Here is a 27,104-nt window from a genome sequence, read left to right as displayed (position 1 = left end):
TGAATTTGGACCGGTTTGGTACCAGCCCAAACCGGAATCGGGCCGGACCGGTTTGACCGGTAACCGGTCAAACCAAATCGGTTCCCACCGGTTTTGCAAACCATGGGAGCAACAGCAAGGGAGGCCCATTCATCGATGATCGATCGATTTATCGGAGGGGGAGGGAGCAACCAGCAACAGCAAGGGAGCAGACCATGTCGTGCGTGCATGCTTGGTTGCAGGCCTGCTGCAGCCCCCGGCCCAAAGGAAAAAAGAAAAAAAGAAGAAGAAAGCCCCAACACTTTGCTTTTCTCCCCTGCCAATTTTTTAGTACTACTCCTACTGATGAAGTGAAGATAAAGAAATACAAAAAAAAAAAATCCCCCACCCCACCTGCAACTGCAACTCCCCTTCGAGCGAGTGAGCGAGCACTACGGGGCGTATTCATTCTTTAATCTTTATTTAGTCGTTAACAACAAACAACCAGGCAGGAGCAGCATCAATCAGGGATGGGTTGCTGTTAGTTTACAGTTCACTACTACCGCGAGCGGAGCGACCACCACCATCGCGGCGAGGCTTCGTCGTCTCGTCCCCCATCCGGCCACGGCCAGGCCATCCATCCCGTGCCTTGTCTTCCCCGCACCCGCATGCACCAATCTCCACCCTGCGTTCGTTGCCCCCTCCACATCCATCGGAAAGCTACGCCTCCCCAACCGCCTCTCTCTCTGGCCGCGCCGGCGATGCGCGCCCTCAGCTGAGGTTTCATCGGACCCTCGGAGGAGTCAGACTGGTGGGGGGGCCTCGCCCATGGCTATGGCGGCGGCGGTCGCCAAGAGGTGCATGAACCCGGCCTGCGGCGCGCCCGCCACGGGAGCCGGAGGGGACTGGAGGAAGGGCTGGCCGCTGCGATCCGGCGCCTTCGCCCTGCTCTGCGACAAGTGCGGGTACGGCCTCCTCCTCTGCTTCCCGACTCTCGAATGGGGAGGATGCATGAATTGTCCTCCTCCCGTTTCCATGCTTTGCGACTTTGTTCCCCCCTTTTTCAATTTTTCCTCCTCTCCATGTAAAAAGGTGCTGATGATTTTAAGTTAAGCTTTTAACCTCCTCTTAAAAAGTGCGGCGATTTGTGGATTCTTCCTTCTAGTGCTAGTGGATTCCCTAACCAAACGTCCAAACCCAACGAATAACCTGATTTATGCGGGAACCCTGACGAGGTGGAGCGTCTGCAAACTTCGCAAAGTTGCCTGCCGTTGACTCTCTGCCTCAGCTACTGCTTGCTTGGGTGCGCGGTAAAATTCAGCAGACAAAGTGGGGATTCCTTTTTCGTACCAGCTGTTGATTCACGAGGCGGGAGCTCACAATCTCAATTAGGAGTTTCGCCAGTGTTCAGCTGCTCAGAGCTCAGCGGTTCGTCACTCAAAACAACAAGTACACTGGCATGGGCATCGGTCACTATGGAATTGCCCCCAAAGGGATGACCTCTACTTCTGTTTGTAGAAGCCACTATTTGCCTGGCCTCTTTTGTGATATGTGATTGGATCAAAACTGCTGTTTGGATTTGTACCAAAAGTTTTAGCTTTTAACTATGAATTAGTTTTGCGCATGAAGGCGGTCATATTTGATAATGAGAACTACTACATGCCTGCCTAGTTGAGTGATAACAACTCAACTTATCGTTTTTGCTTGATTGATCCTTTTTCTCAGGAAAGCTTTACTGTTTAATTCCGCAGATCGGTCCGTTTCTAATTCCTGTTGCGTGGTTTATGGTGTACATAGGTTGGCATATGAGCAGTTTGTATTTTGTGATATATTTCACCAAAAGGAATCAGGATGGAGAGACTGCTCATTTTGTGGGAAGGTGAGGAGCTCACACAAGTTGCAACAGTATTTTGCGCTGAGTTGCATTGCAACAGTGTTCTCATGAATGTTTACTATTTCAGCGTCTCCATTGTGGATGTGTTGCTTCTAAAAACTCTTATGATCTACTTGATAGTGGAGGAGTTCAATGTGTCACTTGCATGAGAAATTCAGCAGCTCAGTCTGTAAGTACCCTTTTGTCGTACGCATTACCCACCTCCCCTTTCCAAATAACCTGATTGTACTTTTTACAGGCCTCTGGTCAAGTGGTTCCAAAGCTTTTTCCATGTCAAAATAATCCGCACATTTTCAGTAGAAGTGACGAGCTATTGTCTGGTAGAAAATTTGAACAATCACCCTCCCTTGTGTTGGATTCCAGAAATGATGATCTAGCTATTGTAAATAAGAGCAACCACCCATTCATGGTGAAAAGCATAGAGGTTGGGCAAAGCAGTAGCATCTTGAGGCAAAAAGAGATAGAGAATGGTTCAAGGCAGATCAAATGGGAACAGCCAACCCTTAGTATCGGGGACATGGGAATACCTTTCTTAACTAGGTCTCAGAGCGCACTAGAGTCACCCCAATGTACTCGGAGAGATGACAATAAGGATCCAACTACAGATAGCACAACAAGTGAGTCTATTTCAGAGGCATGTCTCAGCATGAGCTTGGGTATTGCTAATAATGGAAACAAGATGGAGGCTACTTCAACAGTGGAAAGACCTATACTATCACCAACGACAGCCATTGCTGAAGGAAGAGAACTTACGACTGCACTATCTCCCTTTCAGCATGCACAAAGGGCTCGGCATTTCCTGACCAGACCACCAAGGGTTGGTGAAGGTGCTGTTTTTGATCCAACGAGAGATATTTTTCCACATCTTCGTGTTGCTAGACCTCCCGCTGAGGGAAGGGGCCGCAATCAATTACTTCCACGGTATTGGCCAAGAATAACAAACCATGAGCTGCTACAGATATCTGGAGAGTATCCTTGATAATTCTCCTGAATATTCATTAGGCTGATAAACCTGTATAATATGCTGCATAATATCTTTTTTTTTGGTCATGGATGATAGTTTTCTTTTGCCTTCCTTGACGATAATTTGCGTGAAGTTCAAATTCCACAATCGTTCCATTGTTTGAGAAGGTCCTGAGTGCGAGTGATGCAGGCCGCATAGGGCGCCTTGTTCTTCCAAAAGCCTGTGCTGAGGTAAGTCTAACATCCCCTTGGCTTCCTTTTATTAATTTATGTATGGTTTTGTGATACATTTCTTGTGCTCCAAAAGTTGTTTGGAAAGGAACTAATATGATAGTATTGAGGGTTTATAGGGTATATACATTTTATCGATGTACGAGAAACCAAATAGGAAAGGGACCTTAGTCCTGAACATTGTATATACATTAACATGGAGAGACTGATCTATGTAATTCCTAGCGCAATCATATCCATGTAGAACTGCAATGATGTTGCTTGAGTTCCTATAGTACATGTCCACGGATACTCTTGTAGTCTCGTGTAAATAATTAAATCAAATCTCTTCACTGTTATGATCTACTGCGTCTGCTAACAAAATACTGCTAATGCAAGAAGCTGCTTCAGCTAGACTATTTTCTTCTCCCCCATTGTTGCTGTGTCATGTCATCGTGGGTTAACAAGGTGCTTTGTGTAGGCATATTTCCCCCCAATTTCTCAACCAGAAGGTCGCCCCTTGACAATTCAAGATGCAAGAGGAAAAGAATGGCATTTTCAGTTTAGGTTTTGGCCAAATAATAACAGCCGCATGTATGTCTTGGAGGGTGTTACACCATGCATACAGTCCTTGCAATTACAAGCTGGTGATACAGGTAATTAGCAACTTATTTCTTTGGAGACATTCATAAGCATCGTCACTATTTGAGTACGCACTTACTTTTTTCTTGGTTGAAGTCCATTTTTTAGAATATGTATGTTGTGTATAGCTTATTATTTCTTTTCCATGCTATAGTAAATTACACCATATATTCCATGTTCTATGGATGTTGTTTTACTGGAAAAGATTTTTAATTACTAATAGTTATTTTTTTGCAGTGACCTTTAGTCGGATAGAACCTGGAGGGAAACTTGTTATGGGCTTCCGGAAGGCAACAAATACTGTCAGTCTGCCAGTACGTTAGATTTTCCTATTAACCTCTCAGATAATCTGATATTACTGCAGGTGCTCGTTTTCATCTGCTTTCTCATGTTTTACTTTGATGTATGTATATTACTTTCACACAGGACTCACAGATCTCAGCTATTGCGAATGGTTCCCTTCTCAGCGAGACACTCTTTTCTACTGCAAATGACAACTTAGGAGTAGTAAGTGGTTATCCTGGATTTCTTCAGTCAATAAAGGGGAATGCAGATCTTCATCCAAGCTCTCTATATGATCATCATATGAACTCAGCTGATGGGGATGTTAGTTGGCTTAAGGCAGATAAATTCGGTAGCAGGCCAGATGAGGGGTCTTTGCAGTTTTTACAAAAACGAAGTCGCAATATTGGTTCCAAAAGCAGGAGGTTCCTAATTGATGCTGAAGATGCCATGGAACTAAAGCTTACCTGGGAGGAGGCTCAAGAGTTGTTGCGTCCTGCTCCCACTTCAAAACCAACTATTGTGATGATTGAGGACTATGAATTCGAAGAGTATGATGTAAGTTTGCTATTCATTTCATTGTTCATGTTCCAGATTATGGAGCATCCTCTCTGGTCGGCACAAAAGGCAGATCATTGTTCATGGCAAAATACTTGGATTATCTTCAGTCTAATCTAACTGTACTGCATGCTTGCAGGAACCCCCTGTCTTTGCAAAGAGATCAATTTTCACCATCCGTGCAACAGGGTAAGTAAATCATTGGACAAAAGACAGCATTATTGACTTTTGTTTGCTTTAGAGTGATTCTGAATAGTACACATAATGGATGGTTTGTTTTTTCATAAAACATTTTAGAGAGCTTTCCCTTAACATAAAAAAAGCTGAAATTTCGTATATGTTAAGATCTTCTGCCTCATAATCTCAGTGAGTGAGATGCATTTAGTTCCAGGGTGATATCTTTACTAGCTGTTGAAGATATTGGGACTGGATTTTATACCTTCCATGAAAAAGACATACCAGAATACTTTAAGAGGTTGAAATGATAAAGAAAATTAATTGATAAAGTGATGACATTCAACCAGAAATTGCATTAATTGTGGATCATACCATTTTGGGGATTGGTTCTCTAAATGGATGCCAGTGCACACTATTGGCGTCAGTGTGCCAGATTTGTCAAAAAAAAATCCATTTTGTATGTGTAGGGAACAAGATCAATGGATTCAATGTGACAATTGCTCGAAATGGCGTCGGTTGCCTCTTACTGTTGTTATTGCTTCCAAATGGACATGCACTGAAAACTCATGGGACCCAAAAAGGTAATGCTATATTGTGTTCTCTGTTGATACATCAATCTTTTGGCTAATCTTGAAATTCTGAAACCCTAGTATGATGATCACACTGGTGTGAAAGAATGCATTGTATGCGGTCTTCGTCTGTTCTGTGCAATTTCATGCTTTTGTTATGGAGGCTTATCCATGGTTTTGGTGGATCAATAATTTTAGTTATATCCTCAATTTGTTAGATTTATCCATATACTTTTAAGATGGTCTTTTCTCTCTTGTATCTCTTTCAGTGAGTCTATTTAGATTGTTAGGGTTGGGCCATTCTTCTGTGATACCATCCCTTGCCAGTGTCTTTATCCTCATTTTCTATAATACTTCAAATTCCACTATTTCAGTTGCTCCTGTTCTGCGCCTGAAGAATTGACCCCAAAAGAGTTGCAAAGTGTTCTGCAGCAGTATGAAGGTATGATCTACCTATACTTTCTGACCTTGATGCCAAGGACATGCGATGTAAGGACATTGCGATAGTTCGCTCGAGCTTGTTAAAAATGGGTGGATTATAAGTAACTTTTACTATATAACAGTAGATTGGTTGAGTAATGAAGAAACAAGGCAAAAATATGTCAACTTTAGCACTACTACTATGCAGAGAGCTCTTGCTGCATCTTTTGCTATACGACATAACAATAGAATGTACTATCAACAAGTTACCTGTTACTGCATGCAGAAATGAGGAGGCGAAAGGGCAACTACGGTCTGAAGCTGAATGTGGCGGAAATGGATGCATCCAACCTTGATGCCTTGGCCACTGCTGCGGTGTTTGGTGATGTCGGGAACCAAGGTACAGCTTCAGTCGCGACAACCACAAAGCACCCCCGGCACCGCCCGGGCTGCACATGCATCGTGTGCATTCAGCCACCCAGCGGCAAGGGCCCCAAGCACAACCCTTCGTGCACATGCAACGTCTGCATGACCGTCAGGCGTCGATTCAAGACGCTGATGATGCGGAAGAAGCAACGGCAATCGGAGCGAGAGGAGGCCGAGGCGAGCAAGAAGGTCGCCTGGATGAACAGAGACGAGCCCGAGGGGAGCAACCTGTCGAGATCCCCGCAGACACTGGACACCACTCGAGACAGCAGTGATGTGGCCATGTTTGACAAGGTGGCCGACATGAACAAGGGGCACATCGACCTCAATTTCCACCCTGCCGTCCGGGACGATCATCAGGGGCAGCACGGCACGCAGCAGCCCCGGCCGGTGAGCATGATGGGCCTGATGGAAGTTGCGAGCCGGCCCCTGGACAACTACATGAAGCAGAACGGCCTGACGAGCCTGGCCGGGGATCAAGGGGGCGGTAGCTCCAGCACGGCCACGGTCCCGCCAGCTCCAGTGGAGAGCGAGGAGCGGACCTCAAACGAGGTCCGTGTCGCGTCGGTGGAGAGGGAGCGGGAACCTGACGCCATGGCTGTCGACGAGGTCGGCGACAACCAGAACCAGCAGGACAAGTCTGCCGTCGACGATGCTGCTGCTACCTGACAGCGTGCGTGATTGATGGTGTTGTCAGTGTGTGTTGACGTGCATATCTTATCGGCTCCTCTTGGTTTTTTTCAGGAACAGCTGGTGAGTTTTGTTGTGAAAGAGTAAATTACTGTTGGGTTCCATCGTGTTGCTTCTCCTGGAGTAACTTACGTGAACGTATGAGGCTGTGCAACCGCAGATTGTATGTTGTAAAAGTCTGTAACCTCGGTGCTGGTTGGTGTTGTACCTAACGCCTAAACCTTTGGATTTAATAGCTCACACATACCTGATTTGTACTGTACATCCTATATAGTTAATTCCCTTTACTGAGTTTGAAAGTACTCAGCCTTGCACTGCCCAGAGAATTTTGAAGACAATTTTGATGGGGCGTCGGGTGCGTGAGACCCTGCTCCAATAACGAAAGAAGTCCTCCTAGAACAATAGTTCTGAAAGAAAGACCTAAATGGTTACCCGGCCCATGTATGTTGTGAACAAAGTCCAGCTCATTTACTACGGCCCAATACATGCCCGGCCCATCATTCCGCCACCTTCCGGCGCGTGGGGCGATCACATGCTCCTGTGTGATGAGGGGGCCCCACCCCAGCTCCTTCGTTCCCAGATCCGCACTCACACTCGCTTTCGGAACCCAACCAGGGTTCACGTATCCGACCGGTGACCGGTAACCGCCGGCCTCCGGTTCCGGTATACCGGTCCGGTTTGGCCGGTTACCGGTCGGAACCGGTGGAATTCAAATTTGAATTCAAACTTCCCCGTTCAACCGGTTCCGATCGGTATGCCGGTCGGTTAGACCGGTATACCGGCCGGTTTGGCCGGTATACCGGCCGGTTTGGATGGTAACCGGCCGGTTTGACTGGTACAGGTCAAATTCAAATTTTTTTCTTTTTTTTTAAATTCAAATGCCCACAAAGTATACTAAATAAATGTTTGTACAACATATTTTAGTCTAAATGAACCCTCCAACTCTTTTTTATACTACTTTTACATTGTATTTGTATACTTTCGTATGCACGTTTTTTTTATTTAACTTATAAATTCCGCAAACCATACTAAATGAACGAATTTTTGAGAAAATTTGACACCATTAGATTCATCACACCTTGAAATATTTTTAGGAATTTTTTGAGAATTTTTCATTTTTTTGAATTCAAATTCAAAATTTGAATTTGGACCGGTTGGGAACCGGTCGGAACCGGAACCGGTCCGGACCGGTTTGACCGGTTACCGGTCAAACCGGACCGGTTCCCACCGGTAAGGTTAACCATGAACCCAACACGCCACTGTCCACTCTAGCTAGCCAAGCCAAGCCACTCCCCGACCCAGACATCTACTGGTACGCGCAGCCGACCAGAGAGGAGAGAGGAGGGCCAGCAGCGGACAGACCTGCCCCGAGGCGCAATGGCGATGCCGCCCAAGCCCGGCGACCCGCCGCAGCGCTCGCCGGGGCGGAGCCCCAACCTCAACCTGCCCTACCCGCTCCCGCCTGTTCCGGGCGGGGCGCCGCCGCAGCCAGGTGGCGGCCTGCCCGCGCCGCGCGCGGGCCACCACCGCCGCGCCAGATCTGAGGTGGCCTTCCGCTTCCCGGACGACCTGGGCGCCGGCTTCGACGAGATCGGCTCCGAGGACGACCTCTTCTCCACCTTCATGGACATGGACAAGATCGCCGGCGCCGACCGCGACCGCGCCGCCGAAACCTCCTCGCCGCCGCGCCCCGCCAAGCACCGCCACAGCGCCTCCTTCGACGGCTTCGGAATGGGGCCCGCCGCCGGCGGGACGGGGGGCCAGCAGGATGGCGCCGGAGGGGTCTTCGGCGAGGTCATGGAGGCCAAGAAGGCCATGTCCTCCGAGCAGCTCGCCGAGCTCGCAGCCATCGATCCCAAGCGCGCCAAAAGGTGACGCCTTTTCTTCCAGTTCCAACATCCTCGCATTCGGAGGGACGGAGGCTACTTACTAGCTACGACTCCAGTTGGTAGTTGGTTGGTAGGTAGGATTGCAGATGAGATGGCTCTTACTTTTTGTGATCTACTGATAGATTGGGCTTTAAGGACTTCTAAATTGTGTATCGATAGGAAGAAGAAGCATTGCCACCTGTGGGCCTTGCCGATAGGTGGGACTTGCGGTCTGCATCAAGGGTAGTGAAAGGCAGCTTATATGATAAGCTCACTAACTGAATCGGATATAGCTACATTACCGTTATCGCTTACCAAGGTTTCTTTCCAAGTGAAAACAAGCACACTCAATTCTTGAAATGCCATTTTTTGCATTGTCGGCTAGCGCTTGGTCTGTAAAGGTACCTCATGTCGTTTAGTCTTAAATAGGCAGAAGGCGGAGCTTAAGAGAGGCGGGATACAACCAGTTTGAATTGATTTTATGGCATTTTCTCTTTACTGAACACACTGTAGGTCCTCCAATATGTCAGTTTTTGTTTGGTTGGTTAGTGTATTGGTCCACAAAGCTGCTTTGGTCGTTTATTCTTAAATAAACAGAGGGTGGAGGTCAAAAGGAAGCGGATACGGCATTGATTTTCTTTACAACCTTCTTTCCATACTGAACTTACCGTTACACGTTATTTTAAGATTCTCCAAACATGTTCAATAAATTAGCGTGGCATACTTGTAAATTGGTATCTGTTCCCTCTTTGGTGTACATTAAATTTACATCGGAGATGGTTAGATGTTGCTTCTCAACTTTTTACTAGGGCCAAGCTATAGGATTCCTATATTTATGATATAGTGTTTTACTTGTGACGACTCGTGCAATTGTTTACCAAGTTTGCTCTCTATGCTGACTTTGGTAATATTTATCAATGACACACTTCTGTATTGGTGATCCTTGATACAAGGAAGTTGTCATAAGATAATTGTTCTCGCATAAACATTGTTAGGACCTGTTTAGTTCGCGAAATTTTTTGGATGTTGACACTGTAGCACTTTCGTTGTTATTTGGCAATTAATATCCAATTATGGACTAATTAGGCTTAAAAGATTAATCTCGTGCTAATCAGTTAGACTGTGTCATTAGTTATTTTTTTAACTGCATTTAATAACATTCGATGTGATGGGTACTGTAGAAATTTTTTTGGGAACTAAACAGGACCTTAGTATCAATGTATTTTATTAGGTATATTGCTATCTCAGCCCTGAAAGCTATTTTATGTTGTTAATTGCTGAATAAATTCTTAAATTAGAGAGAGGTGGGAAATGGTGGGAAATTGTCACATAGTAAATAAGAACGCAGTTTGTTATGGTATTGGCTCCCTGCTGGCAAGGTATTTCTATTATTTCATGTTTCATGCCTAAGACCCTCCGAGATGCTAAATGAAGTTGGGTGAATGTTGGTACTGCATTGCTATGTCCTATATAATTTTTTTTAAAAAAATCATGAGCTCAGTTGTTCTCCTATTTCAGTTAACTACACTGCACAGTAGTATTTCCCCAAATTTTGCTACAAGGAAGCTTTGTGATATCTGGATTTGTAATTTAGGGGTACTTGTGCTGGCTGGTGCAATTGCCCCTGGTTGCAGCCATGCATTGATTTCTGTAATGATTCCTCAATGATATTCTTATATAATTTCAGGTGGATTTAACTGTAATAGTGTTAAATAACAATGATAACATAGATATTCATTTGCATTGTGAAACATCATCATATGACAGCTACTTTAGCTTAAATCACTAGGTACACCTCGGCTGCGAACATATGCAACCGAAATTCAACTGAGATTTGATTTTTCTTTTCCAGCATGTGTGCGTCTAAACTTGCTGAAGTTATTACGTTTTTATGTTGAATTTACTAGTGTCTGGCTTGCTGCTGTGGAACAACCATCTTTTGGTTTATTTCCTAGAGCTGCAGTTGCTCTGAATTTTATTTCGTTTTTGTGCAGTTTTACCTTGAAATTTAGAATTACAGGCAGAAGAATGTGCAAGGAGAAGATTCTGTTAAGTATCTGTGAGTGTAGGTAGAGTGGTAGACTGATTTTTGTATTCATAGGAATCACAATCGAACTTAGCGAGTTAACTTTCATCTGTCTGTGTCAATGGTTTGAAAAATTACCTTGCCATATTAGTGTGTTCTGAGTCCACTAGTTGAACTTTATTAATTATTATGTTCTGACCTAAATCATCCTAATATTTTATTCACTGTATCATCTACCCAAGTTAATAGTTTGAATGTTATTATTTTACCCAAATCATCTTAACCAGCTTGGTTTATTAGCTGCCTGTATTTCAAGAGTGTCTATTGAGTTCCTGAGCTTGGTTTGGTGCAGAATCATAGCAAACAGACAATCTGCAGCTCGGTCAAAGGAAAGAAAGGCTCGATATATAACAGAATTAGAGCGGAAGGTTCAAACTCTTCAGACAGAGGCTACTACTCTTTCAGCACAGCTGACACTATTCCAGGTGCGTCTCATTCTTCGTTTGTCTCATGTACTGCCGTACTGTGTTCACTTCATTTATTTGCATTGCATAATGACATTTCATTTTTTATCTATACTGTGCAACTAGCTACACATCATACTCCATACTTGTAACCTGTATGAGCCAAATTCCAAATTGCTTTACAATCAACAGTCAGAATAAGATATTTCCTTGAACTGATGCACATGCCATGAGAACTCTAACAGATGGTAGGATAATTTGTGGTCATGGTGTGTCTCGAGTAATGCCACATGCAGTGATAAGGGAAACATATTAGTTGGGCTTCTTTTATATGGTTTTCTGAAGCATTGCAGATTTGAGTGGTGATACTCAGTATGTGACAGTAAATTTTTTTTGAGTATCTGTTGACCAGCACTGTGGTTTTGACAACTATACTATCCCCATTGATCCCATTTTATGAAAGATTGACCCATTCTTGTTCAATAGGCACCTTGTTACTAGGTTAATCTTATGCTGCAACTTTAAATTTTGATTCGGTATTTTTCCACTATATTTTATTTGACTGCTTCTATTCTCTGAATCTCAGAGCAGGACTAGCAATTTATTATGACCATATCTTTTGTATGAAATTTCTTGATATACTTCACAATGTTGTGTTTTACTGGGCAGAGAGACACAACTGGACTTTCTGCGGAAAATGCAGAGCTCAAGATAAGGTTGCAGGCCATGGAGCAGCAGGCTCAGCTGCGTGACGGTGAGTATATTACTTTTTCACAATAAGTTTGTGTGGGAGGCTGTCTCATTGTTGCAGCCTAGCTTCGTATTAGGCAGATCAGATAACTTAGCAAAGGGATGGGAGTTCGTTTTGTTAAGCATTCTAGTGCATACCATAGACTTCGCAAAAACAGAAGCATTGTTTCAGAAGCTGTACCATCTCATGTCATTTCACACATTGTTAGCTGGATAGTGCTTGAACAATCTGTAAAATCTGCAACCATTGCAGTGATTCTGAGATGATTTTGTGTTATTTACTGATGGAAATACACACCTTTGCAGCTTTAAACGACGCACTGAAGCAGGAAGTAGAGAGGCTTAAGATAGCAACGGGTGAGATGTCAAAGTCCAATGAACCATATAATATGGGAATGCAGCATGTCACGTACAGCCCTTCATTCTTCCAGCTCTCAGAGCAACATGCAGTTCAACACCACGGAAATATTCAGCTGCCACCTCATTTCCAACAGCCTCCTCCCAATGTCCCAAGCCACCAAATGCTGTCCCACCCCAATTCCATCTCGGATATGATGCAGCAAGATTCTCTTGGGCGGCTCCAGGGGCTAGACATTGGCAAAGGGACAGTGGCTGTGAAGTCAGAGGCAGAGGTTGTGGTGAAGTCGGAGGGCAGCTCTATATCTGCAGGTGAAAGCAATAGCACCTTCTAGTTATACTATACATCGGCCTTCCAACATGCCTTGGTTTCATTTAGAGTTCTTTTGTTCATAGTCTGACATCCTTGAACTGCTTCCTCCTTCACAGTAGGCTTATTTTTTATTCAATTTGTTATATCTAGTTAACATTGTTTGGTTGTGAATTGATGTGGTCAGGGTGGCTGATTCTGTAGAAACATTGATATGTTTGTTTTGGGTTCATCTTCTGTGTGTTATGGCTGTTTCAAGTTAGGGGGTTGAGCGGGCACCGAGTGATTGGGCTTGCAGAATTCCTTTTTCTCCATCTGTTTTTAGCTTTGTTGTAGACCTAACAATCATGAATTACACTTTTGGGAATGTGTACATTTTGTGTTGCTATGCTAATTTTCAGTGATATCTTTTGATGATGCTGACAGTACCCAATTACGTGTGTGAAATGTGCGTTGTTTCAGCAGTAGCTGAAGAGAAATGTCTTGCACACATTTTAGCTAGCGAATACAGTACTTGTAAATGACAAATGCACAGCAAAAGGCGAGTTTAGAATCGAAAGAGATATCTTATATTAATATGGACCAAGAACAAACTGGGTTTGTTCGTCTGTGACTGAGAAAACCTAAAGGAGCATTCAAACTCTTGTCGCTCCCTTATTTTGCACTACTACTTGCCAAAATTTCTGTAACCTCTTTGGCAGCAAGTGGAGGTTTGGCCAAACGCTGGCAAAGAGAGAAGCTGGTTTGCAGAGTACATGAATGCTAGCCGGATTGGCGAAGAAATGACTCGAACCAGATTGAATTTGTAGCGATCAGCCTGCCTTTCACATTCTACTTTGCTCTCCAGCCGAGGGCAGTATCTATGGCTCATATTCAGCACTCAGCAGCAGCGTGGACAGAGAAGTAATCAACCCTCATACTAATGTGCCCGGCTCGTCTGCGCCAGAAGAGAAAAGGATCCAACGCCCGTGCACAGAGGAGTCGGGGAGAGGAGGTGTAGGTAGAAATCTCTGTCTAGAGCATGCCAAAATTCAGAGAAATATCGTAGTACTCCAATTAGAGATTACCACTGTAAGTTTGACAACACTGAACTCTCAAGAAATAACAGTACGTAGACAATAAAAAAAATGAATGTCCATTTGAGAGGTGAGTTATTTTTTATAGCAAAGAAAAAAAATCCTTGAAACACACTCCAATCCTATTCAGAAAATGCGAAGATACTATGTTGCACGTGTTACGTGTTAACGCCCTGTCTCCTATAGATGACTTATTAGCGTATAATTGAACATATAAAAACATGCTAGGCGACATATGCTGCAGGCGCCCACGAATAAGTCTAAACAGATTCTGCCGTATATCTTTTAATAAGTCTAAACAGATTGTTTTATTTATTTTTCAATAATCCAACAGATTCTGCCATATATCTGTACCAATATCCTATAATGATATATATAGATAGATAACATTGTGATATTATGGCAGCCCTTGTGATATTATGGCAGTCCGTTTCCATCTTTTCTTCAGTAGCCGCCGTCCATCTTTTCTCTAGTAGACACAGTTGACATGGGCAATGCACGCAACTCTGTGTTGTAGACGTGAAGGCATGCAGGCACTGGAGGCTGTATGATTCCCTCAATAATTTAGCGCCACACCGATCCTTTTGCTAGCTAATAGCCTAATACCTAGCTGATTAGCTGCTAAAGTTTGCCGCAATCTCTCATTCTCGCAATCCACAATTTGGAGATGCTAGTAACGTTGGTATATATTGTCTGTATAACTGATTGTTTCATAATGTATTATTGATTCCCTACACCAGAACTTTTCTTGCTTTGGCAAGATCGATCTTTGAGGGAATCAATATATATAATGTATCAACAATATAACACATCGAACTACAGATCAGATCAAAATCCACATCATAACCACTTTGTACATCTCTCACAATGTGCCACCCTATATGTACATAATTCAACAGCTAGCTATACTAGTTTTGGAGTGTGGAAAATGGAATAAGCTAGTTTCCTCTAGGTGATGTTGCAATTGTTTTATGATGGACTCGGAGGTCAGATAGATTCCGAAAGTGACTGATATTCCTCCGCGCCCCACTGCTAGCTCGGAGGGGCCCTGCCCCAGCCCCCATGCACCGATGCACGCGGCAGGAAAAGGAAAGCGACACCCAGCAAATACGCCTTTGGCTGTCGAAAGCAACTGATTGTCTGTCTCAGGTATAGATGGCCATTCGGGCCGCCCTGGCCCGTTCTTTACCGGGCCGTGCCTGGCCCAGCCCAATATCCCATCGGGCCGTGCTGTGCTAGCCCACGGGCTCCCCCGACGGCCCAGGCACGGGCCCACAGGCCTGTTTCGTGCCGGGCTAGCCCGACAGAGCCCGGCACTACAGCATGGGCCGAGCCGCCCGAGCCCACCGGCGCCGTCCGACGCGCCTACCGACTGCGGCGTGCCTGCGCCAGTCGGGGCGAGCAAGGGCCGGCGGCGAGGACGGGTGAGACGAGCAGGGGGGCGGCGGCAAGGGGCGGGCGGGCGCCGACCGGTGGCGAGGAGCGGAGGGAGCGGAGGGAGCGGGGGATGCGGGGGCTATGACCTGCGAGAGAGGAGTTGGAGGCCCAGGGAGGCGGTGGCGGCGCTTCACAGTGACGGAAGTGGCGGCGGCACTTCACCGAGCCAGGGAGGGAGGCGCTGAGGCAGTCAAGGGTCAAGCGGCGGCAGCACATCATGTGGGCATGTGGTGGAGGTTAGGGTTTGGAGTCTTTTATACTCGGGTGAAAAAAAATGGGCAGGAGGGGAGGCGTAAATGGGCAATTAGCGGGCCTATTCATTTTTATCGGGTCGTGTCGTGCCGCCTGGCGGGCTAGAGTGGCGGCCCACGCCCGGCACGCCCCATCAGGCCGGTCCAGCACGATCACGGAGGCCACCGTGCCGGGCCGGGCTTGTGCCGGGCCAAAAAAAAAAATGGACTTCCGAGTGGGTTGTCGGGCTGCATGGACATCTATAGTCTCATGTTACAACAGTAGAGGGCTCACCCGACCAATCGTGTGACAGGCGCTGAGCTGACTCCACGCTCGTGTGTTGCACGAGTATTTTGTTTCCCTGGGCACAACGGCATTCCTTTGATTAGATTCCCATAATTAAGATTGATCGACATGTGTGTCATGTCCGAGAGACCGATCCACTCACTACTCATGGCCTCCTGCTGGCTAATCCTAATCACTCTAGTTAATCAATAATAATAGTGCGTGTCCCTGTCTCTGCCGCGCCGTGAAAATACATACTACGCACTTGTCATAAACTTTTTGATGCAAATAAAATGGATGCAATATATATAGGCCTTGCTCCACGCGAAAAGAAAAATGAAGGATGGCATAAATTAATTTGGATGCCAATAAATTAAAATTCTTTGGATATCGGGAAAGCATGAGACTGGGAGATGGGCGACAGGCATCAGAGGCATGCCCTGATAGCGCAGCTAGCTGCGCCCATGTCCCATGTGTGTTTTGCCTTGTTGTGCATGCCTCCTGCTCCGGGGCACAAGTCGTAGTGCAAGAGCCGTCCGGACACTGCCTCCGGATAAGAAGGTCCATCGTCACGATCTGACAAAAGTACAGGACACATTTCTCTCTCTTTCTCCCTGCTCATCTTTACAACGAGTATCCGGTTACTGTCACGGTCCATGGCTAGGATCTCGATCTCGATTTTTTTTATTTTAATCATTTTTAATTTAATATTTTAATAATAGCCCGTTCATATCTAAATTTTCAAAAAACTAGCCCTTTTGGTCGTGCCAAGTCCCGTGGCGCGGCTCCCTGAAGGGTCACGCCATATGCTTCGGCGCGACCGAGCTGCCACGCAGCGGGTTTGATGTGGCAAGGCTGAGTTGCGCCACATGTTTTGGCGTGACTCAACCTAATACAGGCCCACCCGGCCAGCCTCCTCTTCCTTCTCCTCCCATTCTTTTTTCCTCCGCTCCCCACTCGACCCGACTTCCATGGCGCCGCCCCTCCCTCTCCCCCTCTAGATCCACTCCATCCTCCACCCGATTCAAAACATAGGAGCAGCTCCTGCGTTTATGCTACTCAGAAATTGGGCGAAGAAATGTCCAAATCGACCTAGCTTGCTATCTCCTGTTGAGATACTAGGGGCGTAGGGGAATGTAGTATCACCAATAGTCAAGGTTTTTTTAAGGTACTTTGCATTTCGTAATAAGAACCTTAGAGTGTCTCAATAATGTAGTATCACCAACTGTTTCTTTCAATTGTGTCTCAAGAATAGCACCTTAGATGATATGATATCCTGCAAAGTTGAACCTTTCCTTAGCTGTTAATCTTGCATGATGATCATTTTGTAATTTCCGTGTTGTACTGCCTTCACCTACTGCATTTTTGTGTGCCAAATCCCTACTTATACTATGTCTAATGCATAGTTTTAATGTTCCTGAAACCTTTCGCATCAGCTGCTGCCATTGTTTTGCACTAGTTCATTTGTTCCTCTGCACTTCTGCAGGCACTCCTGAGGGTGTAGGTCCTGTTAGAGTAGGCCAGAAGATCAAAGATGGTATAACTGATCTCATTGATGTGGAATTTGATGTTCAGAGGCGCAATCGGTCATTTTCTGGAGATGCAATTAGCAATGAGTAACGGTAAGTAACATTTATTAGGAGCATTTCAGCTGGACTTGTTTTTTACTATTTTCTAATGCAATGACCTAAGATAGTAAGGCTGCATGCTTTTATTCTTGAGGTGACAAAATAATATCTGATAAATTTGAGTAGGTCTACGACATATTTATGAAAATTACCTGCTGTTAAACATTGCTTAACATCTAAAATCAGTATAGCTACAATGTTACTCTCTAATACTACTTTTTTTTATTTTGTCTTTGGCAGTGGCGATGAGTCTCTTCTCTTGAAGATGCACAAGGCAGTGCTTACACTTCTTTTGGCTTCTCGACTTCTGGATAAAACTATTAGATGGTCCTGTAATTAGTATTCACCAGCATGGCTCAAAGTGACAAGTCGAGATTTAGTTCTCATAGAATGCCATTAGGATCAACTTATGTACTAGTTCAGATCGGTGGCTTTAGGAACTGCTAAAAATAAAGTAGAAGATTAGAGGAGCCACTGTAATGTATGTATGAGCATAGATGTATGAACATATGTATATGTGATTAGAGGAGGAACTATGATGCATATATGGCCTATTCTTTTTTTTTTTGTCAATTTTGGTCACCTATTTTTCTTTTTGTTGTTGTTTTTTTCATTTCTGATACTTAATGATTGTGATTAGCTATACATATGTTGAATAAATTCTCTTTCATAGGAGGACGTCGCGGCCAACATGGGGCTCTCGGTATTGCAACCCCTCGTAGGAGGGGCAAGGAGGCACCAGCGCAAGACATCGTCAGCGAGGAGTCCGAGGAGACATCAAGCTCAGAGGATGCAGATCCTAACTATCTGGCTCTCTTTGTGCCACTACTGACGATGCATCATGTGCATGGGAAGTCATTATCAGGACATATCCACAAATGGCTAATTGTTTTATTCTATCTACATTTAAATTATAGGATTATGTAACTCAGTGCCCATGTTCACTTGTTGTATGTTTGGGTGTATCTATTCAAGATTATCACTTGTTTTACTCTGTCTACTACTGACTATGTTTGCTTTCCAAGTTGTTGTTATGTTTTATTTTCATACTCTTTTCAGTTATCTTGCCATTTATCTTGGCGTGACTAGTTAGCAAAAATTTGACCTGAGCCAAATCTGGTCGGGGTCGAAGGTTGGCGCGACTCCTCACTGAGCCGCGCCGCTGGAAATGGTGTGACTCTTTGAAGAGTCGCGCCAAGCCACTCGGTGCAACTCGTAAAGGAGTCACGCCACGCGATTGCACTGACCAGATACTTTGGCTCAAAATACTTTGGTGCCAAGAGAAATAGCCCGACTCCTTGCAAGACAAGATACTTGATTGCCAATCACAAAATTGTAGATATCAAATTACCCGTTTGATAGGACATTACAATATACTCGATTGCACAAAGTGTGGTCCATTACACGTCTAATAATAGTAGTACCAATACATGACCACAAAGTGCACATTACAAGTCCACTACAAGAATAATTCAAATTACAGTAGTGCATGATAGATAAACAAGATCCATGTGCACCAAAAGACGCTCTCTTCTACCGCGGCGGGACCCAGCAGCGACGGGAGGCGTAGGTGGCGGCGGCCGGCAGCACCAAGGAGCCTAGCGAATTGTTGGGCCCATTTCAACTCAAGCCCTACAAAAACTCTAACCAACTCAAACCCTAAAAAATCCGCGAAATGGAGGAAAACCAATCGGTTAGAATGGAGGAGTTACCTTCAAGGATCAGTTTCTCTTTGTTTCCCCTTCGAATCGGGTGGAGGATGGAGTGGATCTAGAGGGGGAGAGGGAGGGGCGGTGCCATAGAGGTCGGGTCGAGTGGGGAGTGGAGGAAAAAAGAATGGGAGGAGGAGGAAGAGGAGGCTGGTCGGGTGGGCCTATATTAGGCTGAGTCGCGCCACGGCGCATGGCGCGACTCAGTCGCGCCAAAGCATGTAACGCGACTCAGCCTTGCCACGTCAGACCTGCTGGCACGTGTGTGCCAGCGTGGCAGCTCGGTCGCGCCGAAGCATATGGCGTGACCCTTCAGAGAGTCGCACCACGAGACTTGGCACGACCAAAAATGCTAGTTCTTAGAAATTTAGATATGAACGGGCTATTATTAAAATATTAGATTAAAAAAGATTAAAATAAAAAATTCCTCCATCTCTCTGCGACTTTGTGAGACGTACGTACTGTGGGCCCATAGATGCATGAATGTCAACTTGGGACAATCGTCAATCGATGATGTTTTTGGCGCAAGCAGAACTGCAGAAGTACTGCACAAGGGATCACAAAAAAAGGCACGTGCTTGCTCAACACAAAGTACATGCATGCATGGAAAGCTGGCCGTCCGACGATCCATCCCGTTCAGTGGGTCCTGCATGGCCCTGGCCCGACCACATGCATGACATCCCCCCCCCCCCCCCCCCTCTCAATCAATCAACGAGTACTTCGCGCGCGCGCCTAGCGCTAGCGAAATAAAATTTATCCTAATTGTACTGTTAAGTACGGTGTACGGAACATAAAGTTTCATTTTCTTATTGGAAGATGGATACATAGGAGTATATGACGTTAATTCCTAAAAGGCAAGATTAAATGTATGGAGTTTGTTTGTTCGCACGGGAAGTAGTCCTCCAGTTCTGTTTTCTGCGCCAAAAAGTTAATCTATTAAAGCAACCATAGCTTGCAAATTCACCCGACATTATAATATCTATTTATAGGATACTACAATCACTGAAGAGGGAATGTTTATATAGATTCATAATCTGAACCAACATCAAATTGCTTCTTGATTGGCATTAAGTTCACTCTTGTTCTTGATCGAAAAAAAAGATTCATGCTTGTTCTACATTATTACTATAGGATAGGACTTTTTTTAGAACTTTTAAGTATTTAAATAGATAATAATATATCTTCTTAGTATAAGTATTGCTTAAATTTGAGTAAAATTAATCCTAGTCATTGTATGTTCAGATTAGAAGATACGATAAATGAATTGACACAGCAGGATGAACTATAAAGAAATTTCCTAAAATAAAAAACAATCAGGAACATATAATACTCTAATGTGCAACATAGTCAAGTGAACCCAAGGAGCAAAAGGACCTTACCAAGACGGAGATGTTGTAGCTGGAATCAAATTATTTTTTCCCCTGCAGCATCAGTGGCAAGTTAGTCAGCCTTTTTCATTTGCATAAATGCATCTACACAGTTGAAATGTAATCTTAAGATCATAATGAGTAACAAATAAGCTTTGGTGTACTAACAAAATACTCCTAATAAGCACATGTGATACACTTAGGCAACATGCAACTGAGCAATGGCAATTAAATGTACTACAGCATTAGTTGGCCCACCAAGAGCCATGACAATAACCATTGCATTCCGCAATGACTTATTGGTCATAATGTCCCTAGACTTGAAGTCTATCTTTAGCAATTCTAAAAGATACTTCCCAGAAAGGCAACATTCCTCAAGTTTTAGTGGGTCTTTAGCAGGAGTTGAAGAACTTTTGGTACATAAAGCACAAAGAAATATTGATTAAGAGTAGTTAATCTATGTAAATGACACAGACTGATGTAATAAAATATTTTTCATTGCTTCACAACAAACAGGTTAAAGATCAAGACATTAATTGCAACTATATGGAAGGCTCATGCCCATGGCCTTGATAACCGATGAAATCGTGTTAGCTGTGTACATACCACATGCACATGCACCTGCACCTGTGACATGAATTGTGGAGCACATTCTTTCTTTGCTCATCACTAATTGATCCACTGACATGTTGTTCGTAGCAACAACAACAACAACAACAACATAGCATTTTTTCCCAAGCAAGTTGGGGTAGACTAGAGATGAAACCCGAAAGAAATAAGTTCAAGGTTCAGGCACATTGATAGCTAGTCTCCAAGCGCTCCTATCCAAAGCTATCTCTTTAGAGATATTCCAATCCTTAAGGTCTCTTTTAACCAACTCATCCCACGTCAGTTTAGGTCTACCTCTACACCTCTTTACATTATCGACCCGCTCAAGAACCCCATTACGCACCGGCGCCTCAGGAGGCCTTCGTTGGACATGTCCAAACCATCTCAGCCGATGCTGAGTAAGTTTCTCCTCAATTGGTGCCACCCCGACCCTATCCCGAATAACTTCGTTCCGGACTCTATCTCTCCTTGTGTGCCCGCAAAACCACCGCAACATTACGAATAGGTAAAATGTAGTAAATATACCTGGAAACCATCTCAGCCACATGTTGTTCGTAGCAATGCATAAAAATTAAATTAAAAGGTAGATTAAGCACACATATATATAAGAACTTAAGTCGCCAAATAGGTAAAATGTAGTAAATATACCTGGAAAGCAAATAATATGTCATAAGAATTGCCCTGAAAGTGACCAGGCTGCATTGAAAATAAATTTCGTTAGAAAATTGACAGTATATGAACAATTCAAAGAATTAAATATATTTAACAGATTATTGTGTCACTGGTTAAGGATCCAAAATACAGATGGTGCCAGCCACACTAACCTAGATTTCTAGTACAAATAATCCTACATGCAACTATCAGTCTATAAGCTATAATGGTGCATATCATGATTCTAAGTTCCGGAGAGTGGTTCAGTCCACGCAAATTATCATTTAGTCATTTATATATTCAAACCAATCAAACAATTCAGGAGAAAAGGTTGAGAAATAATCTACCCCTTCTCCAAAGCTTCAAAGTTTATCCTGTTCTCCCATATAAGTGTTAAAAATCGGAGCTTTCAGAATCAACTCCGGAAGACAACAACACAAAGCACATTGCAAAAACTGCCAGCAAAAATATGCAAGGGTATGTAGCTAGGAGAGCATTTATATCAGCATCAGCTATAGAAGAATGAAGCTGATTCCTGTCAAATTTCAACACTTGCAGCTTAGGCTAAGCATCCACGAAAAAAGATTCAGCGAGATTGAGAACCATGCAACCGTGAGAAAAGTATTTTTCGCTTGATGCCAGTATATGTTATTTATCACAATCAGTGTGTGCTATGATAGAGTTCAGATGTTTGAAGTTGTCCAGAACACCTACTATGGAACAGTATCTGCAGATAGTTTCAAAAAAAAAGAAGGGTGGAGGGGAATACCAACTTTGCTGGGAGCGCTGTTATGTTGTTGTCTGATAGATCAAGCTCAATCAGAGCAGTAAAATTCTATGTACTCTGCTTAAGTGCAGTTTAGTCAGCACATGCAGAAACTGAAAAGGAGCCACTAACAGCTGCTTACAACATTACAACATAAAAAATCTTGAGTTTCGAAACCATTATAAGGAAATCAATAGGAAATTTTATGCAAACTATCAAAATTCCTGCTTCCCTTGCCAAGAAACCCTAATAATTACTTAAGGTACAGTTGTGAGGTTATTCTGACTGAAGTCAAGAATCCGAAGTTGTTTTAAGTCCAGCAAACCATAAGGAAATTCATGGAGTTTTATCCGTTCACTTACAGATAGAGAGATAGATAAGCTTTCATGTAATAGTTGTAGTTTAGAGGCTGGGCATATGTTCCAAGTTCCAATCTTAGGTAGAGCTCCTGTAATTGTGGTAGCACAGAAACTACAGAAGGTTCAGGTAGTGCTGAAGCATTGTCACTTAAATCAAGTACTTACAGTTTGGATAGAGACACAAGATCAGTGGATGATATCTGCAAGAAAAGTACATGTGTTATTATATAGCATTAAGAAATGATGCATTACAATATATTTGAGCGTAGTATTCAAGTATGCTCTCTCTAAAGTTAATATTGCTTTCATTGTGTACTCTCAACACCTTTTTAACTCTCTGGAGCTTTTAGTGGATGGAACTATTCTATGTGTTCCTGCTTATTTCTCATTTCATGACCATCCTAGAACTGCTAAAAACATCTGTATATTCAACAATCAATACCAACCATAAGACTTGACAAATTGAGGTTCTTTTGTATGCCAAATACATTGCATGTCTCCTATGCCGAAGCTGGTACACTGGTCATCTCAAGATCGCTCAAGTCCAATTCCTGATATGAGGTTATCAGCAGCCATATGAGAACCAATTTGTTTTATGAAAAGAAAAAGGGAAATGAAGATCTATTTTATGACATCTTATGCCTACAAAATATTTGAAGCGCACCTTTGAAGATGAGGACGATTGACTCGCTGCAACAATGTCGTCATCTTTTATCGGGGTGCTTGTGCTGCCCGATCTTGATGATCATTTTGGTGATCGAGAAATGATTCTCAAATGCGAATAATTTAAGATATTGCATGCTTTGAAAAAACAATGGATAATATAAAATGTTGATAACAAAATTAAAAGCTTTTGACTCGGCCTTTTCAATTACCTTCCTTATCAGATGGAAGTCGACTCCTCAGATACTTCAATAATGCAGTTGTTGGTGCAGATACCAATGAACTGGGAACAAAATTAGTATATTAATTTTGGCAGATCAAAAGAGATTCCTAATAGCCAGTTTGCTATAATAAACAGTAGGAGGAACATAAATTACCTCCTAGGTGTTCTCATAGGACTTGCAGTAAGCGGAAGCTTTCTGAGGGTAGTCATTTTACCTTGAGTAGGGCATGGGGTTACAGAATTAAGATTTTCATTTAGGTGTGGTAAGATAAACTATACTAGGTAGATCTAAATTTCTAACTGACCTATGGAAGAGAAAAGAGACGAAACACATCTTCAATGATTAGACAAAATTAGAAGTGGAGGGGGCAAAAGAATAGGCGCTACAGATGTGTACCTGGAAGAGCTCGTGTTGAATGAGGTTGAAGTTGCGGGGTCTGCTCGATACAGAGGTTTGCGTTCTTCACTGCAGGAAGAAGGAGAAGAGCAGAGGGAGAGCAAGTAGCAGAGTCAATAGAGGAAATAGTACTGGCGATGCGCATGAATGTTGGGGCAAGAAAGAGGAATGAAAGAAGGAAGAAATAGAGAGGAGAAAATGACCTCCCGCGTGGTCCGTCGCCGCCGCCGACAGGTTGAGCTCGGTAGCTGGCGCCAGCGTCCGTGGCCGGAGGCGACTGCGAGGAGAAGCAGGCGGATCGCCCGTCGTCTCATCCATCAGCAAGCTGAAGCTGTCCAGTGACCTCGCCGTGGCCTGCTCCTTTGACTCCTTCTTCCGCAACGCAACGAAGAAGGAGGCCGCGGGCGTGGCAGATGCCAGGTCGGAGAGCTCGGCCTCGCGCTGGTTGGCCGGGGCAGTTGCTACGGATGCCGTAATGGCAACGGCCGTGGCAGCCCAGCGCTCGTGGATCTAGAGGCGGCGCCTCGGCAAAGCTCGTCGACCTCCCCCTCGGCGCTCCCGCTCATGCAGAGGTCCGTGCCGGGTGCAAGGTCGAGCGACCGTGAAGGGCGGAGCCCCGGCGAACGCTACTGCTCTGTTGAGGACGACGACGACGATCACGACGCACGGCGATGGCTTCGCCACGTCGGGGCCGGCGGCAGCGAGAGGCGGGGCGGCGAGGGGGCCAAGAGGGCGCAGAGCCTGCGCGCGCGCGAGGAATGCGGTGGGCCGGCGACGCTCACCCACGGCTCGGATGGCGGGGAGCAATAATGGAGAGGCGGCCCAACGGATGACACCCTTTGACTGGAACGGGCTGCACCAGCTTGGACCCACGCTGATCGGCCTCCATGGAGGAGGCTGCACAGGCCGGCCGATGAGCTCTGCCGCCGCATCCTCGCCGTCGCAGGCGCCATCCTTCTCGGCACGCTGCTACTGCAGTGGCCGCCACCACCTCCACTGTTCGCTCGGAGGAGACCACCTCCACTGTTCGCTCGGAGGAGACGTAAAGGAGATAGAGGCGTCAGGAAAGATGAAGAACTCTCTCGATACGGGGATATTTACCACATAACAGTGAAATCACGGTGGGATGAATACTGATCGTTGATTTACCATTTGTAATTTTTTTTACCGATGTGGATAGTCTGATAGGGCGCCGAGCGGTGCGCGTTTGTCATATAGAAACTCTGAAGGAGTAGATCTCCTGCAGTGTAGCTAGATAGCTCCAATACTACACGGGATTATTTCATATATATCAGCTCTGACGAGGCTCACAAAATCACAAATAACTTTGTGCTGCCTAAAAAACAAGAAACCAAAAGGACAACAAAACAAAATTAAAAAGATAGTAAGAGATTCAAGAGACACAATATATACTCTCCTTTTCTTTTTGTTCTTGTCGGGATTACTATGGTAGTATCTATGTAGCGTGTTTATTATATCGCACGCCTCTCTCTTTCTTAAGGCACAACAAAAAGGGTTACAACTAAATAAAGCTAGAATTGATTGGATATGCTTTGTTTGCACTAAGAGCTTATCGTGAGATTACATACTTACGCTGTAAAGTTGACAGGCCAACGAAAATCCTAGTCATTGTTTCATTCTCACATTAGAATTTGTCACTGAGCACCGAAATATAGGGATAACATTTTGTATAATCATAGCAGTAGCATATTCCAACAAAACTGCATGTTCATATGGCTGATTCTGGTTGGCCGATTCACTGTACCAGCTGGTTTTGTGAGATGACTTGTACAGTAGCGGCTACTTACCACTCTGTTCAGCTGGCTGTGACTGGTAGCTGATGCTGATTTATTGTGATAGAAAAGTATTGTTGGTTAATTAGTGCTGGTACTAGTTTGGTATAAGAGATAAACACTATTGGATGATTGCAGCGTAACAGAGTCGTAGAGGCTCGAGAACCCGCAGCCAGCAATAACACGATAGTACTGCAGTTACAGTGGTACTGTAGCTGCAGTACTTTCAGCCAGGATCCGAACAGGCAGAAAAACCGGTGGCCGGCGGGTGCAGCGTGGAGTGTTCGCGGTCGCAGCTGCATCTCATGGAGTACTACGGCTGAAGCCGAGGGCACGTGGCGGCCTGAGGGCAGCCGGCCGTGGCACAGAGACAGATTGAAGGCAAGCCAGTACTGCCTGCGTGCGACGAACTGCGATGCTGTTCCGGGGTTACTGGCCCACGGACCGAAGCGGGCCCACGGGTGCTGACCTGTCAGTCTGACTTTTTGGAGAGAGAGAGAGATGACGACGAGCATGCGTAGACTGGGCATATATAGCCTCTAGATATGGTCTGCCTTGGCATCGGACGGTGGTCGCTCCCAAGGATATATGTATTGCATTGCATCATACACATCTCTAATGTTCTTTAAGAAAATTATTATAAATATACATACCTTTGATTTACTCATCATGATATAGTAATAGCAAGGAATAAGGCCATGTTTAGATTTTTACCCGTAAATTCCGTAAACACAAAAAAAAATCACATCGAATGTTTTGACACATGCATGGAATACTAAATGAAGTCTATTTACAAATTTTTTTTACATGGATAGGTTGTAAATCGCGAGACGAATCTAATGAGCATACTTAATCCATGATTTGCAACAGTGATGCTACAGTAACATCGGCTAATCATGAATTAATTAGCATCATTAGATTCGTCTCGCGATTTACAACCCATCTGTGCAAAAAAAATTATAAATAGACATCATTTAATACTTCAAATTAGCAAAATTCCGTCGCAAAATTTTTTTACGTTCTATCTAAACACGGCCTAAATGAAATTCCATACTTCTTTTAGAAGATGGATATCTCCGTACTATTATGGCAGTGCTTGAATGCAGTGAGTCACCTCTCTCTCTCCTGTTTTTCCAGTTTATCTTCAGCAACTGCCACCCCATTCTCTCTCTCTTTCCGAGATCATGGACGCCGGCCGGAACAAAAGTGCTCAGCAACCCCGTTCTTCCGCAGTGCCATATATACCCCGTTTTCGACTTCAGTTTCGCTCACTATTCATTATTTACCCTGTTGTTTTACCATATATATATACATATATATGTATATGTATATATATACATATATAT

The 27,104-nt window shown here is 44.3% G+C and overlaps 3 protein-coding genes and 1 long non-coding RNA gene across 16 annotated transcripts; 3 read left to right on the top strand and 1 right to left on the bottom strand.

Moving 5' to 3' along the window:
* Positions 1 to 445: 445 nt before the first annotated feature.
* On the top strand, positions 446 to 7,071 carry LOC120694856 (B3 domain-containing protein Os07g0679700-like). Of its 2 annotated transcripts, none has more exons than XM_039978157.1 (12): positions 446 to 923; positions 1,756 to 1,837; positions 1,920 to 2,021; positions 2,091 to 2,821; positions 2,950 to 3,046; positions 3,507 to 3,681; positions 3,905 to 3,981; positions 4,094 to 4,507; positions 4,647 to 4,696; positions 5,152 to 5,265; positions 5,628 to 5,695; positions 5,960 to 7,071. In XM_039978157.1, the coding sequence occupies exons 1-12, from the start codon at positions 787 to 789 to the stop codon at positions 6,766 to 6,768; spliced, it is 2,856 nt and encodes a 951-aa protein (XP_039834091.1). In that variant the 5' UTR covers positions 446 to 786; the 3' UTR covers positions 6,769 to 7,071. The 2 variants fall into 2 exon arrangements, with proteins under 2 accessions (XP_039834091.1, XP_039834092.1); XM_039978158.1 differs by having other exon boundaries at positions 765 to 923; positions 1,710 to 1,837.
* A 989-nt stretch (positions 7,072 to 8,060) lies between these two features.
* On the top strand, positions 8,061 to 12,958 carry LOC120694855 (transcription factor RF2b-like). The gene is made up of 4 exons (XM_039978156.1): positions 8,061 to 8,660; positions 11,036 to 11,168; positions 11,817 to 11,901; positions 12,204 to 12,958. The coding sequence occupies exons 1-4, from the start codon at positions 8,167 to 8,169 to the stop codon at positions 12,587 to 12,589; spliced, it is 1,098 nt and encodes a 365-aa protein (XP_039834090.1). The 5' UTR covers positions 8,061 to 8,166; the 3' UTR covers positions 12,590 to 12,958.
* A 4,079-nt stretch (positions 12,959 to 17,037) lies between these two features.
* On the top strand, positions 17,038 to 17,783 carry LOC120694854. The gene is made up of 2 exons (XR_005683684.1): positions 17,038 to 17,215; positions 17,462 to 17,783. It is a non-coding gene; the product is annotated as an uncharacterized LOC120694854 (long non-coding RNA).
* Positions 17,784 to 18,551: 768 nt separating this feature from the next.
* Positions 18,552 to 24,999, bottom strand: LOC120694853 (plant intracellular Ras-group-related LRR protein 6-like). Of its 12 annotated transcripts, XR_005683676.1 has the most exons (11): positions 24,169 to 24,997; positions 23,966 to 24,034; positions 23,723 to 23,783; positions 23,558 to 23,628; positions 23,347 to 23,410; positions 23,129 to 23,233; positions 21,555 to 22,882; positions 20,904 to 20,978; positions 20,310 to 20,351; positions 18,934 to 19,475; positions 18,552 to 18,853 (listed from the first exon to the last, which is right to left on the bottom strand). XR_005683676.1 is itself a non-coding variant. In XM_039978153.1 (8 exons), exons 1-6 carry the CDS (start codon positions 24,281 to 24,283, stop codon positions 23,183 to 23,185), a joined length of 441 nt encoding a protein of 146 aa, XP_039834087.1. In that variant the 5' UTR covers positions 24,284 to 24,996; the 3' UTR covers positions 21,554 to 21,602; positions 22,327 to 22,882; positions 23,129 to 23,182. The 12 variants fall into 12 exon arrangements, 3 of the variants coding, with proteins under 3 accessions (XP_039834087.1, XP_039834088.1, XP_039834086.1); XR_005683683.1 differs by lacking the exon at positions 23,723 to 23,783; XR_005683680.1 differs by lacking the exon at positions 24,169 to 24,997 and having other exon boundaries at positions 23,347 to 23,419; positions 23,966 to 24,162.
* Between the last annotated feature and the right edge of the window lie 2,105 nt (positions 25,000 to 27,104).

This window comes from Panicum virgatum, chromosome 2K, assembly GCF_016808335.1.
Source record: "Panicum virgatum strain AP13 chromosome 2K, P.virgatum_v5, whole genome shotgun sequence".
Lineage (NCBI taxonomy): Eukaryota > Viridiplantae > Streptophyta > Magnoliopsida > Poales > Poaceae > Panicum > Panicum virgatum.
The sequence above is the reverse complement of the archived record's forward strand: the minus strand, read 5'-3'. Positions and strand labels throughout refer to the sequence as shown.